General features: G+C 47.9%; 1 protein-coding gene across 1 annotated transcript in view; it reads left to right on the top strand.

The window, feature by feature from the left end:
* The window catches only part of MUC6 (mucin 6, oligomeric mucus/gel-forming), a 77,141-nt gene that overhangs the window by 56,051 nt on the left and 149 nt on the right, over positions 1 to 20,941 (top strand). Inside the window, exons 32-33 of the mRNA XM_074231620.1 lie at positions 3,058 to 3,321; positions 4,284 to 20,936. Of these exons, the coding sequence (XP_074087721.1) occupies positions 3,058 to 3,321; positions 4,284 to 20,936 (16,917 nt within the window). The remainder of the gene's footprint in view (positions 1 to 3,057; positions 3,322 to 4,283; positions 20,937 to 20,941) is intronic.

The following is a 20,941-nucleotide window of genomic DNA, read 5'->3' as shown; positions in this document are numbered from 1 at the left end:
GTTTACTCACTCATCTAGCTAACTTCCTGACAGACTATATTGGGACTGAGCTCTGACCACTGCTGAAGGACGTGTCTTAGCTGACCTTTTATCCTTTGGGGCCTTCTGCTGCTTTCCTAAGGTGTTTAGTTTGTTGTTTCAGAATCTTAGGAGCAGCTTAGCCTAGAGGTGTCCAAATTCAGTGCTTTGAGAGCTCAGTGCTCTCAGAATGGTATGAACCAGGGTAAAGTCTTGTTCCTGCCCTTCTGGTCTGAGCTCAACCTGTTCATGGCCTGGCCTTGGGTATCCTCCAACACGCATTGACTTGACCCTGGTAAAAAGTTCCATTAGACTGGGGCTAGATTCCTGACCTCTATTGGTTCAGAGGGACAGAACTGTAAGCTCCACTTTGGTCTAGGATTCCTCCTCTGGTTCTTTCACTGCAGACTTCAGATTGAACTGGAAACTGAAACAGACCCTACTCTGTTTCTGGGATCAGAGGCACCCAGGTGCTGCTCGCTTCTAAACTTTCTCCTTACTGAATACTCAGCCCAGGGACCACAACCTCTCCTCACCCTAGAATGCTTCCAGGGTGTCTTCCTCAGTCTACCCTGGATCCATGCATTAAATCTCATGGATGACAGATCAGTCAGAGGACATCTGTTCCCACATGCTACATGAGATCAGGATTCTGCTGCTTAGATTTGGAACCTCTTCTTGCTCTGATTACAGACTCAGTCCTCCTTCATCCCTTGCCTACCAAAATACCCTGGTCATAACCTGTCCCCAATTTCCATGGCCTCACTGTCTCCCTGTGTGGACCTGGGCTGGAATAATGACTCCCAATCATTTTTTCCCTTGGATTTCCCCTTCCGGATTCATTTTGTTTTCTAGTAAATCTTTGTGGAGAAGGTATCATAAGTGATGATCTTCCTACTTACTCCATCATCTTGGCTTCACCCTTCACAGGCAGGGGTGGCACCCAAGCTGAGTTTACTGGTGCAATAGGCTAGAGTGATGAGAGCCAATCTCGGCCCAAGACTGCCAGCAACTACCTGGGAACTGGACCTCATCATTTCTCATAGACACCTTCCCCAAAAGAAGCTTCTCCCCCAAGAGGGCAGTGAAAGTTGAGGAGTGAGACTGGACCATCTGACATCTGACATCTCCACTCCCATCAAATCCAAAGGGCTTTCCTCAAGGCCTCCAGAAAACCAGTCCATACCCCAAACTAGATAAGAATCTTCACTAAAATACCCCTCCCCAAAGGACATACAGCCTCTTTCTAGGAAAATTTCCACGGATATTCTAAAACTAAGATCTGCCAGTCTCAGGACTTCACCATTCAACCCTGTTCTGAACCAATATAACTATACTGTGCACCAGTCCTTATCCCTCCAAATGGATCCTAAGAATGAGGGTTCTGATCACTCAGCTGGGCAAGTTATCACCCCAGGATTCCCCTGACCTATTTTTCTAGCCCCCCAAATGCTATATATTTAGTCTGCCATTACCCGGCCTTCAGGGAAACCTGCTGGCTTTGTCTTTTTCTGAAATGTCAGGAACTGAAATCAATGTCACTGACTTATATTGTCCCTTCTCTGCTGTGGTAAAACTGCCCCACTCCTCCATGGTCCTTCTTCCAAAGGACACTAAGGGAGGTGCACTCATCACATCTCCCACATCTCTCAGTACCCTAGGATAGATCCCATAAGATCAATCAGAACCGATCATACTGTCTTCCCATATCCCTACTTTAGTTCCCAATTTCCTATTCAGTACTCCTGTCCTCAGCAGAGAAAACCTAAGTGGAACAGTAAGCAGGATGGGCTGAAGGATCCTTGCTTGTCCCATCCTTCCCAGGTAGGTCTTAGCTCTTCTTGAACTCTCTCAATCTGCTCAAGAGCAGGTAAACAAATGGTGGGTGGCTGTTGCATTCTGCAGCTTCTTATGAGCCTCAGCTCATTCTAAGGCCCAAGGGACTGGACTCTTCCTATATGGCCTGCCCTGGCTTCCATCTTTTGTAGCTGTCTGAGGAGTCCTAAGTTTGTCAAGGAGCTTCTTGTGCAGTGACGTCAGTCTGTTTAGACAATACCCACTTTTCCTCCTTGTCAAATCATTTCTCTTCTGCATCCTGAATATGTCATTCTTGGGGGTGTCACATCATTCTGCAGTCGACTTCCCCTGTATAATTTCCTGTTACCTCCAATATCTCCCCTCTGAGCTCCTTGAAATGTGCTCTGTCCAAATCCAGGGAATATGTCAGGAAGAGCCCATCTTCCTCTCCTCCTTCACAGATTCTAAGATCTGAGATTGAGGAAAGGACACTAAGCTTGGCCAACCCAGGTTCAAATCCTGCTTCTGACATTAACTAATTGGGCTCAAGTCAATAACCTCTGAATGATTTTCAGTTTCCTCAGCAGAAAAATGAGGACACTACCTGTCGTCCTGCCTTCTGGTGTTGTCATAAGGGTTAGAGGAGGGTAGTGTATGGTAGGTTCTCTAATTGTTAATATTGCCTGGGATCCCTGGTGACCAGAGCTCCTTCAAGACAAGGTCTGAAGAGGGCAGGGACCCTCTCCCTCCCCAAGAAAAGGACATTGAAATGCTGTGTCCTATAAGCCTATAGGGGAGATGTGACACATGTAGGGACCAAGATCATGACTGTTCCCACATATTTTCATAAGACACAGTCTCAGGCAGCAGATAAAGTGTGTTGGGCTTCCCTCTCCCACCTAATGCCATTAGGGTTTGTCTAACTCACTCTGTTCCAGAGACAGCTATGAAGGAGGGAACTGCTAAATACAGAATCCTATATTCAAGTGCTTGAGATCTATGGGAGCAAGAAGAGGGAAGGGATGTGAGGAGTTTGGGATCTGGTACACAAAACAGTGATGAAATGTGTGAGAGGGAGGAGGAGCTGGAGCCTGTCCAGAGGGGAATGCCAGGCAGGTGTCTCCCTGGAACAAGGGGCATGCACTGAGGAAGGGCAAGAGGGAAAGGTTCAGCCATGGCAACTGCATAAAGAAGCCAGCAGCAGTAGCATGACCATATTCTGACTGGTCTCTGTTCCTACAGCAACATCGTGGGGCACCACCACTATCACAGTGGCAGTCACCTCTTCAGCTTCCTCCGAAAACCCAGTCACCTTCCCAATGGGCTTAACTGCCAGGAGCTCCCCAATCACAGAAGCCACTTCAAAGAGCCCCGGATCTCTCCTAACCACAGTCACACAATCAACAGCTCGATCCACTGGGCGCACCACAGAAACCTCAGGGGCATTACTATGGCCCACACTGACCACAGTTACATTGGCGGGACCAGGGTCTCTACCTCCTATTGGTGAGTGTTTTTACCACAGTCAGCCACTCCCTCATATCTATGTTAACTGACTGCCCTGAAAACTGATCCTGATGTGAACTAGATGAAAGGCTAGGTGAAATCAAAAGGCAGGAGAAGGTAGAGGGTAGACGAAGAAGAAGGGAGGAAGCAGCCTTGAGCTTCCCCTGGCCTTGACTGCAACGAATCTCACCCAGCAGGCAAAGTGTATTGGTCTTCCTGGTTTGGGATAGCTCCACTGGGTTTCTCCCAAGCACCTTCTACTCTCCCAATGCAATTAGGGCTTGTCTAGCTCACTCTGTTCATGAAAAAGTTATGAAGGAGGGGAGCTACTATATACAGAACCCTATGTTCATTGCTTGAGGTCCGAGGCACTATCTGTACCTTGGGCAGTCTCTAAAGTAGGCCTCTAGAGAGGAATAGAAGATGGGGTGGGTCATGCTATACCAAAGGTAGACAAGCTGAGAACCCAGAGAGATGTATGAGTTCTACTATTAAGGTAGGGAGTTGGACCCCAAAGGCAAAGCCTTTGCCCAGGGAACTTTCTTACCTAGAATGTTAGAGGTTAGAAAACGTATCCTGCCAGATCTTAACCAGCCAGGAAAGCTAAAGGGGGACAGTCAACTCCTACATGTGAATCTAGTGCCCCAATTTCTCATTCACCTACAAATGCTTCCTATCATACATGTCGCACCTGAGAGGGGATTGGGAGGAGAAGGTTGGGAAAGGGTCTCTGTATGGCTTAAGATTCACAATGTGCCCCTTGATTAATGCCATGGGTCTCTAAAAATGAGAATCAGCACCAAGGACAGAGGCACTGGCTGGAATCTCTAACCTGAACAGAGAGAGAGGGTCAACCACTACTTGAGGAACAATTGGTCTGGAAGATGGAAGTGGGCTAGCATTCAGGAACCCACAGGAACAGCAAATAATAGAAAATAAATTGTTCTCTGATGTGTCCACAGCCTCATCAGTAACCACAGGAACCACTGAAAGTGCCCAAACAGGGTCGGCAAGCAAATTCACACCAACTATGGCAGGTCAATTGAGCAAGACAACTGTTCCATTGCCAGGAACCAGCATCACCCTGAAGTCAGAGTTACCAGGCCCCACGCCAACATCAGAAGAGACACTCCACAAAACACAAAGCTCATCAGTTGTATTGACCACACAGGAGGAAGCCAAAGACACAGGGCCCACTTCAGCTTCACCACCGGGGACATTCACCCAACCTTTACAAATAACCACAATCTTACCACACACTAGCACAACACAGGGCTCATCTACAGGTCACTCCACAACCTCAGAAACCACATCCAAACACACAGTCACTATACCCATTTCTAACCCAGTCACCACTACTGCCACCTCCTCTAGTACAAGTATTCACTACACTGATACCATCCACACAGTGACCAACATACAACGCACCTCTCCAAGAACCAGCAATGCCCATCCTACCTTTACTGCTATTGGAATTCCATCCACAAGTGCAACAGGGTTCACTACAACAACACAACACAGCCAAACCAGTCATCCATCCTCACTGTCATCCCCCACTAGCCTCCATGCAACAACAATAACTTCTGAATTCCCATCAAGAACACACACTTCTTCTACGACATTAAGCAGTTCCATTGAGAAAGGTACCACAGAATACAAAACGGAGAGAGCCACTGAACATTCACATACAACAAATATCTCACCATACGCTACAAACACTCAGGGCATATCTACAGGTCCTTTGGCATCTTCAGTCAGCATACCCAAACCAAAACTCACTACAACCACTTCTGGCCTTGTCACCACTACTGCCACGTCTCCAGGTACAAGTATTCACTACACGGATACCATCCATACAATTACCAGCATACAACCTACTGTCACCACTCCAATACCCAGTAATATCTATGCTTCCTACAGCACTGCTGTGATTACACATAAAACTACAAAGTCCAGTACAGAAACCCAGCAAAGCCAAACTAGTCATCCATCTTCAACACTATTATCCACTGTCCTTCAGACAACAAGGACCTCTGCAGGAATCCCATCAAGCATGCACACCTCCTCTACCACACACATGAAACCCATAGAAACAGGTACCACAGAGTCCTCAGGAACTGGGACACCAACAATTTCATCTCATTTTACCATGATTTTACCACACACTAGCACAGCTCATGGTACTTCTACAATGCCTTCCATGTCCCCAGTCACCACAACCATACACAAAGGCACTGCACCCATTTCTAGCCAGGCTACCACTAATGCCACCTCTTCGGGCACTCCTACCATCAGTACTGCTTCAAGAACAGCTACACCTCCAAGAGGGTCCATTACACAATCCCAGGAAAGCCAAACCAGTCATCCATCTTCAACCCCATTAACAACAGTACTTCAGGCAACAAGGACCTCCACAGGACTCCCATCAAGCATGCACACCTCCTCTACCACACTCATCAAACCCATGGACACAGGTACCACAGAGTCCACAGGAACTGGGACACCAACCCAAACATCTCATGTTACCATGATCTTACTACCACACACTGGCACAACAAAAAGTACTTCTACAGGGCCTTCCACATCCTCCATCACCACAATCACATCCAAACACACAGGCACGACACCCATTTCGAGAGTGGCCACCACTATTGGCACCTCTTCTGCCTCTGGTACCTTCAGTAGTGCTGGCATTACATCCACAACTCCAGAGTCCAGTACACAAACACAGCAAAGCAAAATCACTCATCCATCTTCAACACCATTCAGCACTGTCCATCAGACAACAATGACCTCTGTAGGACTCCCATCAAGCATGCACACCTCCTCTACCACCCTCATCAAACCCATGGACACAGGTACCACAGAGTCCACAGGAACTGGGACACCAACCCAAACATCTCATGTTACCATGATTGTACTACCACACTCTGGAACGACAAAAAGTACTTCTACAGAGCCTTCCACATCCTCTGTCACCACAATCACACCCAAACACACAGGCACGACACCCATTTCGAGTGTGGCCACTACTACTGCCACCTCTTCTGCCACGGGTACATTCAGTAGTGCTGGCATTCCACCCACAACTGCAGAGGCCAGTACACAAACACAGCAAAGCAAAATCACTCATCCATCTTCAACACCATTCAGCACTGTCCTTCAGACAACAAGGACCTCTACAGGATTCCCATCAAGCATGCACACCCCCTCTACCACACTCATCAAACCCATGGACACAGGTAGCACAGAGTCCACAGGAACTGGGACACCAACCCAAACATCTCATGTTACCATGATCTTAATACCACATACTGGCACAACAAAAAGTACTTCTACAGGGCCTTCCACATCCTCAGTCACCACAACCACGCACACAGGCACTGTGCCCATTTCTAGCCTGGGCAGCACAACTACCACCTCTTCTGCCACTGGTACAATCAGTACTTCTGGAATTCCACCCACTACTAAACAGTCTAGTACACAAACACAGCAAAGCAAAATAACACATCCATCTTCTAAACCATTCACCACTGTCACTCAGACAACAAGAACCTCTGCAGGACGCTCATCAAGCATGCACACTTCCTCTATCACACTCATCCAACCCACAGAAACAGCTGCCACAGAGTCCACAGGAACTGGGACACCAACCCAATCATCTCATGTTACCACGATCTTACCACACTCTGGCATAACTCAAGTGACTTCTACAGGTGCTTCCACATCCTCAGTCACCACAACAACACACAAACACACAGGCACAACACCCATTTCTGGTCTGGTCACCACTACTGCCACATCCCCTAGTACAAGTATTCACTACACTGATACCATCCCCACAATGACCACCACACAACCGACAATCACCACTCCAACACCCACTGGTATCCATGCTTCCTACAGTACTGCTGTGATCACACCAAAAACTACAGAGTCCAGTACACATTCACAGCAAAGTAAAATCACTCATCTGTCTTCAACACCATTATCCACTGTACTTCAGACACCAAGGATCTCTGTAGGACTCCCATCAAGCATGCACACCCCCTCTACCACACTCATCAAACCCACAGAGTACACAGGAACTGGGACACCATCCCAATCTTCTCATATAACCATAATGTTACCACACTCTGGCACAACTCAATGGACTTCTACAGGGCCTTCCACATCCTCAGTTACCACAACCACACATACAGGCACTGTGCCCATTTCTAGCCTGGTCAGCACAACTACCACCTCTTCTGCCACTGGTACAATCAGTACTTCTGGAATTCCACTCACTACTGCACAGTCTAGTACACAAACACAGCAAAGCAAAATAACACATCCATCTTCAAAACCATTCACCACTGTCGCTCAGACAACAAGAACCTCGGCAGGACGCCCATCAAGCATGCACACTTCCTCTATCACACTCAGCCAACCCACAGAAACAGCTGCCACAGAGTCCACAGGAACTGGGACACCAACCCAATCATCTCATGTTACCACGATCTTACCACACTCTGGCATAACTCAAGTGACTTCTACAGGTGCTTCCACATCCTCAGTCACCACAACACACAAACACACAGGCACAACACCCATTTCTGGTATGGTCACCACTACTGCCACATCCCCTAGTACAAGTATTCACTACACTGATACCATCCCCACAATGACCACCACACAACCGACAATCACCACTCCAACGCCCACTGGTATCCATGCTTCCTACAGTACTGCTTTGATCACACCTAAAACTACAGAGTCCAGTACACATTCACAGCAAAGTAAAATCACTCATGTGTCTTCAACACCATTATCCACTTTACTTCAGACAACAAGGATCTCTGTAGGACTCCCATCAAGCATGCACACCTCCTCTACCACACTCATCAAACCCACAGAGTACACAGGAACTGGAACACCAGCCCAATCTTCTCATATAACCATAATGCTACCACACTCTGGCACGACTCAAAGGACTTCTACAGGGCCTTCCACATCCTCAGTCACCGCAACCACATACAAACACACAGGCACAAAACCCATTTCTGGTCTGGTCACCACTACGGCCACATCCCCTAGTGCAAGTATTCACTACACTGATACCATCCCCACAATGACCGCCACACAAGCAACAATCACCACTCCAACACCCACTGGTACCCATGCTTCCTACAGTACTGCTGTGATCACACCCAAAACTACAGAGTCCAGTACACATTCACAGCAAAGTAAAATCACTCATCTGTCTTCAACACCATTATCTACTGTACTTCAGACAACAAGGACCTCTGTAGGACTCCCATCAAGCATGCAAACCTCCTCTACCACCCTCATCAAACCCACAGAGTACACAGGAACTGGGACACCAACCCAAACGTCTCATGTTACCATGATTGTACTACCACACTCTGGAACGACAAAAAGTACTTCTACAGAGCCTTCCACATCCTCTGTCACCACAATCACACCCAAACACACTGGCACGACACCCATTTCGAGTGTGGCCACTACTACTGCCACCTCTTCTGCCACTGGTACATTCAGTAGTGCTGGCATTCCACCCACAACTGCAGAGGCCAGTACACAAACACAGCAAAGCAAAATCACTCATCCATCTTCAACACCATTCAGCACTATCCTTCAGACAACAAGGACCTCTACAGGATTCCCATCAAGCATGCACACCCCCTCTACCACACTCATCAAACCCATGGACACAGGTAGCACAGAGTCCAAAGGAACTGGGACACCAACCCAAACATCTCATGTTACCATGATCTTAATACCACATACTGGCACAACAAAAAGTACTTCTACAGGGCCTTCCACATCCTCAGTTACCACAACCACACATACAGGCACTGTGCCCATTTCTAGCCTGGTCAGCACAACTACCACCTCTTCTGCCACTGGTACAATCAGTACTTCTGGAATTCCACTCACTACTGCACAGTCTAGTACACAAACACAGCAAAGCAAAATAACACATCCATCTTCAAAACCATTCACCACTGTCGCTCAGACAACAAGAACCTCGGCAGGACGCCCATCAAGCATGCACACTTCCTCTATCACACTCATCCAACCCACAGAAACAGCTGCCACAGAGTCCACAGGAACTGGGACACCAACCCAATCATCTCATGTTACCACGATCTTACCACACTCTGGCATAACTCAAGTGACTTCTACAGGTGCTTCCACATCCTCAGTCACCACAACAACACACAAACACACAGGCACAACACCCATTTCTGGTATGGTCACCACTACTGCCACATCCCCTAGTACAAGTATTCACTACACTGATACCATCCCCACAATGACCACCACACAACCGACAATCACCACTCCAACACCCACTGGTATCCATGCTTCCTACAGTACTGCTGTGATCACACCAAAAACTACAGAGTCCAGTACACATTCACAGCAAAGTAAAATCACTCATCTGTCTTCAACACCATTATCTACTGTACTTCAGACAACAAGGACCTCTGTAGGACTCCCATCAAGCATGCAAACCTCCTCTACCACCCTCATCAAACCCACAGAGTACACAGGAACTGGGACACCAACCCAAACGTCTCATGTTACCATGATTGTACTACCACACTCTGGAACGACAAAAAGTACTTCTACAGAGCCTTCCACATCCTCTGTCACCACAATCACACCCAAACACACAGGCACGACACCCATTTCGAGTGTGGCCACTACTACTGCCACCTCTTCTGCCACGGGTACATTCAGTAGTGCTGGCATTCCACCCACAACTGCAGAGGCCAGTACACAAACACAGCAAAGCAAAATCACTCATCCATCTTCAACACCATTCAGCACTGTCCTTCAGACAACAAGGACCTCTACAGGATTCCCATCAAGCATGCACACCCCCTCTACCACACTCATCAAACCCATGGACACAGGTAGCACAGAGTCCAAAGGAACTGGGACACCAACCCAAACATCTCATGTTACCATGATCTTAATACCACATACTGGCACAACAAAAAGTACTTCTACAGGGCCTTCCACATCCTCAGTTACCACAACCACACATACAGGCACTGTGCCCATTTCTAGCCTGGTCAGCACAACTACCACCTCTTCTGCCACTGGTACAATCAGTACTTCTGGAATTCCACTCACTACTGCACAGTCTAGTACACAAACACAGCAAAGCAAAATAACACATCCATCTTCAAAACCATTCACCACTGTCGCTCAGACAACAAGAACCTCGGCAGGACGCCCATCAAGCATGCACACTTCCTCTATCACACTCAGCCAACCCACAGAAACAGCTGCCACAGAGTCCACAGGAACTGGGACACCAACCCAATCATCTCATGTTACCACGATCTTACCACACTCTGGCATAACTCAAGTGACTTCTACAGGTGCTTCCACATCCTCAGTCACCACAACAACACACAAACACACAGGCACAACACCCATTTCTGGTATGGTCACCACTACTGCCACATCCCCTAGTACAAGTATTCACTACACTGATACCATCCCCACAATGACCACCACACAACCGACAATCACCACTCCAACACCCACTGGTATCCATGCTTCCTACAGTACTGCTGTGATCACACCAAAAACTACAGAGTCCAGTACACATTCACAGCAAAGTAAAATCACTCATCTGTCTTCAACACCATTATCCACTGTACTTCAGACAACAAGGATCTCTGTAGGACTCCCATCAAGCATGCACACCCCCTCTACCACACTCATCAAACCCACAGAGTACACAGGAACTGGGACACCATCCCAATCTTCTCATATAACCATAATGTTACCACACTCTGGCACAACTCAATGGACTTCTACAGGGCCTTCCACATCCTCAGTTACCACAACCACACATACAGGCACTGTGCCCATTTCTAGCCTGGTCAGCACAACTACCACCTCTTCTGCCACTGGTACAATCAGTACTTCTGGAATTCCACTCACTACTGCACAGTCTAGTACACAAACACAGCAAAGCAAAATAACACATCCATCTTCAAAACCATTCACCACTGTCGCTCAGACAACAAGAACCTCGGCAGGACGCCCATCAAGCATGCACACTTCCTCTATCACACTCATCCAACCCACAGAAACAGCTGCCACAGAGTCCACAGGAACTGGGACACCAACCCAATCATCTCATGTTACCACGATCTTACCACACTCTGGCATAACTCAAGTGACTTCTACAGGTGCTTCCACATCCTCAGTCACCACAACAACACACAAACACACAGGCACAACACCCATTTCTGGTATGGTCACCACTACTGCCACATCCCCTAGTACAAGTATTCACTACACTGATACCATCCCCACAATGACCACCACACAACCGACAATCACCACTCCAACACCCACTGGTATCCATGCTTCCTACAGTACTGCTGTGATCACACCAAAAACTACAGAGTCCAGTACACATTCACAGCAAAGTAAAATCACTCATCTGTCTTCAACACCATTATCCACTGTACTTCAGACAACAAGGATCTCTGTAGGACTCCCATCAAGCATGCACACCCCCTCTACCACACTCATCAAACCCACAGAGTACACAGGAACTGGGACACCATCCCAATCTTCTCATATAACCATAATGTTACCACACTCTGGCACAACTCAATGGACTTCTACAGGGCCTTCCACATCCTCAGTTACCACAACCACACATACAGGCACTGTGCCCATTTCTAGCCTGGTCAGCACAACTACCACCTCTTCTGCCACTGGTACAATCAGTACTTCTGGAATTCCACTCACTACTGCACAGTCTAGTACACAAACACAGCAAAGCAAAATAACACATCCATCTTCAAAACCATTCACCACTGTCGCTCAGACAACAAGAACCTCGGCAGGACGCCCATCAAGCATGCACACTTCCTCTATCACACTCAGCCAACCCACAGAAACAGCTGCCACAGAGTCCACAGGAACTGGGACACCAACCCAATCATCTCATGTTACCACGATCTTACCACACTCTGGCATAACTCAAGTGACTTCTACAGGTGCTTCCACATCCTCAGTCACCACAACAACACACAAACACACAGGCACAACACCCATTTCTGGTATGGTCACCACTACTGCCACATCCCCTAGTACAAGTATTCACTACACTGATACCATCCCCACAATGACCACCACACAACCGACAATCACCACTCCAACACCCACTGGTATCCATGCTTCCTACAGTACTGCTGTGATCACACCAAAAACTACAGAGTCCAGTACACATTCACAGCAAAGTAAAATCACTCATCTGTCTTCAACACCATTATCCACTGTACTTCAGACAACAAGGATCTCTGTAGGACTCCCATCAAGCATGCACACCTCCTCTACCACACTGATCAAACCCACAGAGTACACAGGAACTGGAACACCAGCCCAATCTTCTCATATAACCATAATGCTACCACACTCTGGCACGACTCAAAGGACTTCTACAGGGCCTTCCACATCCTCAGTCACCGCAACCACATACAAACACACAGGCACAAAACCCATTTCTGGTCTGGTCACCACTACGGCCACATCCCCTAGTGCAAGTATTCACTACACTGATACCATCCCCACAATGACCGCCACACAAGCAACAATCACCACTCCAACACCCACTGGTACCCATGCTTCCTACAGTACTGCTGTGATCACACCCAAAACTACAGAGTCCAGTACACATTCACAGCAAAGTAAAATCACTCATCTGTCTTCAACACCATTATCTACTGTACTTCAGACAACAAGGATCTCTGTAGGACTCCCATCAAGCATGCACACCCCCTCTACCACACTCATCAAACCCACAGAGTACACAGGAACTGGGACACCATCCCAATCTTCTCATATAACCATAATGTTACCACACTCTGGCACAACTCAATGGACTTCTACAGGGCCTTCCACATCCTCAGTTACCACAACCACACATACAGGCACTGTGCCCATTTCTAGCCTGGTCAGCACAACTACCACCTCTTCTGCCACTGGTACAATCAGTACTTCTGGAATTCCACTCACTACTGCACAGTCTAGTACACAAACACAGCAAAGCAAAATAACACATCCATCTTCAAAACCATTCACCACTGTCGCTCAGACAACAAGAACCTCGGCAGGACGCCCATCAAGCATGCACACTTCCTCTATCACACTCATCCAACCCACAGAAACAGCTGCCACAGAGTCCACAGGAACTGGGACACCAACCCAATCATCTCATGTTACCACGATCTTACCACACTCTGGCATAACTCAAGTGACTTCTACAGGTGCTTCCACATCCTCAGTCACCACAACAACACACAAACACACAGGCACAACACCCATTTCTGGTCTGGTCACCACTACTGCCACATCCCCTAGTACAAGTATTCACTACACTGATACCATCCCCACAATGACCACCACACAACCGACAATCACCACTCCAACACCCACTGGTATCCATGCTTCCTACAGTACTGCTGTGATCACACCAAAAACTACAGAGTCCAGTACACATTCACAGCAAAGTAAAATCACTCATCTGTCTTCAACACCATTATCCACTGTACTTCAGACAACAAGGATCTCTGTAGGACTCCCATCAAGCATGCACACCCCCTCTACCACACTCATCAAACCCACAGAGTACACAGGAACTGGGACACCATCCCAATCTTCTCATATAACCATAATGTTACCACACTCTGGCACAACTCAATGGACTTCTACAGGGCCTTCCACATCCTCAGTTACCACAACCACACATACAGGCACTGTGCCCATTTCTAGCCTGGTCAGCACAACTACCACCTCTTCTGCCACTGGTACAATCAGTACTTCTGGAATTCCACTCACTACTGCACAGTCTAGTACACAAACACAGCAAAGCAAAATAACACATCCATCTTCAAAACCATTCACCACTGTCGCTCAGACAACAAGAACCTCGGCAGGACGCCCATCAAGCATGCACACTTCCTCTATCACACTCATCCAACCCACAGAAACAGCTGCCACAGAGTCCACAGGAACTGGGACACCAACCCAATCATCTCATGTTACCACGATCTTACCACACTCTGGCATAACTCAAGTGACTTCTACAGGTGCTTCCACATCCTCAGTCACCACAACAACACACAAACACACAGGCACAACACCCATTTCTGGTCTGGTCACCACTACTGCCACATCCCCTAGTACAAGTATTCACTACACTGATACCATCCCCACAATGACCACCACACAACCGACAATCACCACTCCAACACCCACTGGTGTCCATGCTTCCTACAGTACTGCTGTGATCACACCAAAAACTACAGAGTCCAGTACACATTCACAGCAAAGTAAAATCACTCATCTGTCTTCAACACCATTATCCACTGTACTCCAGACAACAAGGACCTCTGTAGGACTCCCATCAAGCATGCACACCTCCTCTACCACATTGATCAAACTCACTGAAAGAGGTACCACAGAGTTCCCAGGAACTGGGACACCAACCCAATCTTCTCAAGTGACCATAACCTTACCATACTCTGGCACAACTCATGGTACTTCTACAGGGTCTTCCACATCCTCAGTGACCAAAACCTCACGCATGCACACTGGCACGGCAACCACTTCTGGTCTGGTCACCACTACTGCCACATCCCCTAGTACAAGTATTCACTACACCGATACCATCCCCACAATGACGACCACACAACCGACAATCACCACTCCAATGCCCACTGGTATCCATGCTTCCTACAGCACTGCTGTGTTCACACCTAAAACTACAGAGTCCAGTACGCAATCACAGGAAAGTAAAATCACACATCTCTCTACAACACCATTGTCCACTGTCCTTCAGACATCAAGGACCTCTGCAGGACTCCCATCAACCATGCACACCTCCTCTACTACAGTCATCAAACCCACGGACACAGGTACTACGGAGTCCACAGGAACCGGGACACCAACGCAATCATCTCAGGTGACCATAATCTTACCACATTCTGGCACAACTCAACGGACTTCTACAGGGCCTTCCACATCCTCAGTCACCACAACCACACACAAACACACAGGCACAACAACCATTTCTGGTCTGGTCACCACTACTGCTACATCCCCTAGTACAAGTATTCACTACACTGATACCATCCCCACAATGACCACCACACAACCGACAATCACCACTCCAACACCCACTGGTATCCATGCTTCCTACAGTACTGCTGTGATCACACCAAAAACTACAGAGTCCAGTACACATTCACAGCAAAGTAAAATCACTCATCTGTCTTCAACACCATTATCCACTGTACTTCAGACAACAAGGATCTCTGTAGGACTCCCATCAAGCATGCACACCCCCTCTACCACACTCATCAAACCCACAGAGTACACAGGAACTGGGACACCATCCCAATCTTCTCATATAACCATAATGTTACCACACTCTGGCACAACTCAATGGACTTCTACAGGGCCTTCCACATCCTCAGTTACCACAACCACACATACAGGCACTGTGCCCATTTCTAGCCTGGTCAGCACAACTACCACCTCTTCTGCCACTGGTACAATCAGTACTTCTGGAATTCCACTCACTACTGCACAGTCTAGTACACAAACACAGCAAAGCAAAATAACACATCCATCTTCAAAACCATTCACCACTGTCGCTCAGACAACAAGAACCTCGGCAGGACGCCCATCAAGCATGCACACTTCCTCTATCACACTCATCCAACCCACAGAAACAGCTGCCACAGAGTCCACAGGAACTGGGACACCAACCCAATCATCTCATGTTACCACGATCTTACCACACTCTGGCATAACTCAAGTGACTTCTACAGGTGCTTCCACATCCTCAGTCACCACAACAACACACAAACACACAGGCACAACACCCATTTCTGGTCTGGTCACCACTACTGCCACATCCCCTAGTACAAGTATTCACTACACTGATACCATCCCCACAATGACCACCACACAACCGACAATCACCACTCCAACACCCACTGGTGTCCATGCTTCCTACAGTACTGCTGTGATCACACCAAAAACTACAGAGTCCAGTACACATTCACAGCAAAGTAAAATCACTCATCTGTCTTCAACACCATTATCCACTGTACTCCAGACAACAAGGACCTCTGTAGGACTCCCATCAAGCATGCACACCTCCTCTACCACATTGATCAAACTCACTGAAAGAGGTACCACAGAGTTCCCAGGAACTGGGACACCAACCCAATCTTCTCAAGTGACCATAACCTTACCATACTCTGGCACAACTCATGGTACTTCTACAGGGTCTTCCACATCCTCAGTGACCAAAACCTCACGCATGCACACTGGCACGGCAACCACTTCTGGTCTGGTCACCACTACTGCCACATCCCCTAGTACAAGTATTCACTACACCGATACCATCCCCACAATGACGACCACACAACCGACAATCACCACTCCAATGCCCACTGGTATCCATGCTTCCTACAGCACTGCTGTGTTCACACCTAAAACTACAGAGTCCAGTACGCAATCACAGCAAAGTAAAATCACACATCTCTCTACAACACCATTGTCCACTGTCCTTCAGACATCAAGGACCTCTGCAGGACTCCCATCAACCATGCACACCTCCTCTACTACAGTCATCAAACCCACGGACACAGGTACTACGGAGTCCACAGGAACCGGGACACCAACGCAATCATCTCAGGTGACCATAATCTTACCACATTCTGGCACAACTCAACGGACTTCTACAGGGCCTTCCACATCCTCAGTCACCACAACCACACACAAACACACAGGCACAACAACCATTTCTGGTCTGGTCACCACTACTGCTACATCCCCTAGTACAAGTATTCACTACACTGATACCATCCCCACAATGACCACCACACAACCGACAATCACCACTCCAACACCCACTGGTATCCATGCTTCCTACAGTACTGCTGTGATCACACCAAAAACTACAGAGTCCAGTACACATTCACAGCAAAGTAAAATCACTCATCTGTCTTCAACACCATTATCCACTGTACTTCAGACAACAAGGATCTCTGTAGGACTCCCATCAAGCATGCACACCCCCTCTACCACACTCATCAAACCCACAGAGTACACAGGAACTGGGACACCATCCCAATCTTCTCATATAACCATAATGTTACCACACTCTGGCACAACTCAATGGACTTCTACAGGGCCTTCCACATCCTCAGTTACCACAACCACACATACAGGCACTGTGCCCATTTCTAGCCTGGTCAGCACAACTACCACCTCTTCTGCCACTGGTACAATCAGTACTTCTGGAATTCCACTCACTACTGCACAGTCTAGTACACAAACACAGCAAAGCAAAATAACACATCCATCTTCAAAACCATTCACCACTGTCGCTCAGACAACAAGAACCTCGGCAGGACGCCCATCAAGCATGCACACTTCCTCTATCACACTCATCCAACCCACAGAAACAGCTGCCACAGAGTCCACAGGAACTGGGACACCAACCCAATCATCTCATGTTACCACGATCTTACCACACTCTGGCATAACTCAAGTGACTTCTACAGGTGCTTCCACATCCTCAGTCACCACAACAACACACAAACACACAGGCACAACACCCATTTCTGGTCTGGTCACCACTACTGCCACATCCCCTAGTACAAGTATTCACTACACTGATACCATCCCCACAATGACCACCACACAACCGACAATCACCACTCCAACACCCACTGGTGTCCATGCTTCCTACAGTACTGCTGTGATCACACCAAAAACTACAGAGTCCAGTACACATTCACAGCAAAGTAAAATCACTCATCTGTCTTCAACACCATTATCCACTGTACTCCAGACAACAAGGACCTCTGTAGGACTCCCATCAAGCATGCACACCTCCTCTACCACATTGATCAAACTCACTGAAAGAGGTACCACAGAGTTCCCAGGAACTGGGACACCAACCCAATCTTCTCAAGTGACCATAACCTTACCATACTCTGGCACAACTCATGGTACTTCTACAGGGTCTTCCACATCCTCAGTGACCAAAACCTCACGCATGCACACTGGCACGGCAACCACTTCTGGTCTGGTCACCACTACTGCCACATCCCCTAGTACAAGTATTCACTACACCGATACCATCCCCACAATGACGACCACACAACCGACAATCACCACTCCAATGCCCACTGGTATCCATGCTTCCTACAGCACTGCTGTGTTCACACCTAAAACTACAGAGTCCAGTACGCAATCACAGCAAAGTAAAATCACACATCTCTCTACAACACCATTGTCCACTGTCCTTCAGACATCAAGGACCTCTGCAGGACTCCCATCAACCATGCACACCTCCTCTACTACAGTCATCAAACCCACGGACACAGGTACTACGGAGTCCACAGGAACCGGGACACCAACGCAATCATCTCAGGTGACCATAATCTTACCACATTCTGGCACAACTCAACGGACTTCTACAGGGCCTTCCACATCCTCAGTCACCACAACCACACACAAACACACAGGCACAACAACCATTTCTGGTCTGGTCACCACTACTGCTACATCCCCTAGTACAAGTATTCACTACACTGATACCATCCCCACAATGACCACCACACAACCGACAATCACCACTCCAACGCCCACTGGTATCCATGCTTCCTACAGTACTGCTGTGATCACACCTAAAACTACAGAGTCCAGTACACATTCACAGCAAAGTAAAATCACTCATCTGTCTTCAACACCATTATCCACTCTCCTTCAGACAACAAGGACCTCTGCAGGACTCCCATCAAGCATGCACACCTCCTCTACCACCCTCATCAAACCCATGGACACAGGTACCACAGAGTCCACAGGAACAGCAACACCAACCCAATCATCTCATGTGACCATGATCCTACCACACAATGGCACAACTCATGGTACTTCTACGGGGCATTCCACATCTTCATTCACCACAACCACACACAAGCAAACAGGCACAGCACCCATATCCAGTCTGGTCACCACTACAGTCATGTCTTCAGTCACTGGTACCATTAGTAGTGTTGGCATTATGCCTACAATTTCAGAGTCCACTATAAAAACAGAGGAAAGCAAAACCACTCATCCATCTACAGTGACATTTACCACTGGTCTTCAGACAACAAAGACCTCTGCAGAAGTCCCATTAAGCATGCACACCTCCTCTACCACGCTGATCAAACCCACAGAAAGAGGTACCACAGAATACACAGCAACTGTGACACCATCCCAATCTTCTCATATGACCATAATCTTACCACACTCTGGCACAACTCAAGGGACTTATACAGGGCCTTCCACATCCTCAGTCACCACAACCACACACAAACACACAGGCACGATACTCATTTCTAGTCTGGTAACCACTCCTGCCACCTCTTCTGCCACTGGTACCTTCAGTAGTGCTGGTATTCCACCCACAACTCCAGAATCCAGTACACAAACACAGCAAAGTAAAATCACTCATCCATCTTCAACACCATTCAGCACTGTCCTTCAGACAACAAGGACCTCTACAGGACTCCCATCAAGCATGAACACCTCCTCTACCACACTCATTAAACCCACGGACACAGGTACCACAAAGTTCACAGGAACTGGGACACCAACCCAATCATCTCATGTGACCATGATCTTGCCACACTCTGGCACTACTCAACAGACTTCCACAGGGCCTTCCACATCCTCCATTACAACAACCACACACACAGGCACTGCACTCATTTCTAGTCTGGTCACCACTCCGGCCACCTCTTCTGCCACTGGTACTATCAGTAGTACTGGAATTCCACCCACAACTGCAGAGTCCAGTACACAAACAGTAGAAAGCCAAACCCGTCATCCACCTTCAACACCATTCAGCACTGTCCTTCAGACAACAAGGACCTCTACAGGACTCCCATCAAGCATGCACACCTCCTCTACCACAGTCATCAAACCCACGGACACAGGTACCACAGAGTCCACAGGAACTGGGACACCAACCCAAACATCTCATGTTACCATGATCGTACTACCACACTCTGGAACAACAAAAAGTACTTCTACAGGGCCTTCCACATCCTCCGTCACCACAATCACACCCAAACACACAGGCACTGCACTCATTTCTAGTCTGGTAACCACTCCGGCCACCTCTTCTGCCACTGGTACTATCAGTAGTACTGGAATTCCACCCACAACTGCAGAGTCCAGTACACAAACAGTACAAAGCCAAACTCGTCATCCACCTTCAACACCATTCAGCACTGTCCTTCAGACAGCAAGGACCTCTACAGGACTCCCATCAAGCATGCACACCTCCTCTACCACACTCATTAAACCTACAGACACAGGTACCACAAAGTTCACAGGAACTGGGACACCAACCCAATCATCTAATGTGACCATGATCTTGCCACACTCTGGCACAACTCAAGGGACTTCTTTCCTTCAGACAACAAGGACCTCTGCAGGATTCCCATCAAGCATACACACCTCCTCTAACACACTCATCAAACCCACAGATACAGGTGCT

This window comes from Macrotis lagotis, chromosome 3, assembly GCF_037893015.1.
Source record: "Macrotis lagotis isolate mMagLag1 chromosome 3, bilby.v1.9.chrom.fasta, whole genome shotgun sequence".
Lineage (NCBI taxonomy): Eukaryota > Metazoa > Chordata > Mammalia > Peramelemorphia > Peramelidae > Macrotis > Macrotis lagotis.
The sequence above is the reverse complement of the archived record's forward strand: the minus strand, read 5'-3'. Positions and strand labels throughout refer to the sequence as shown.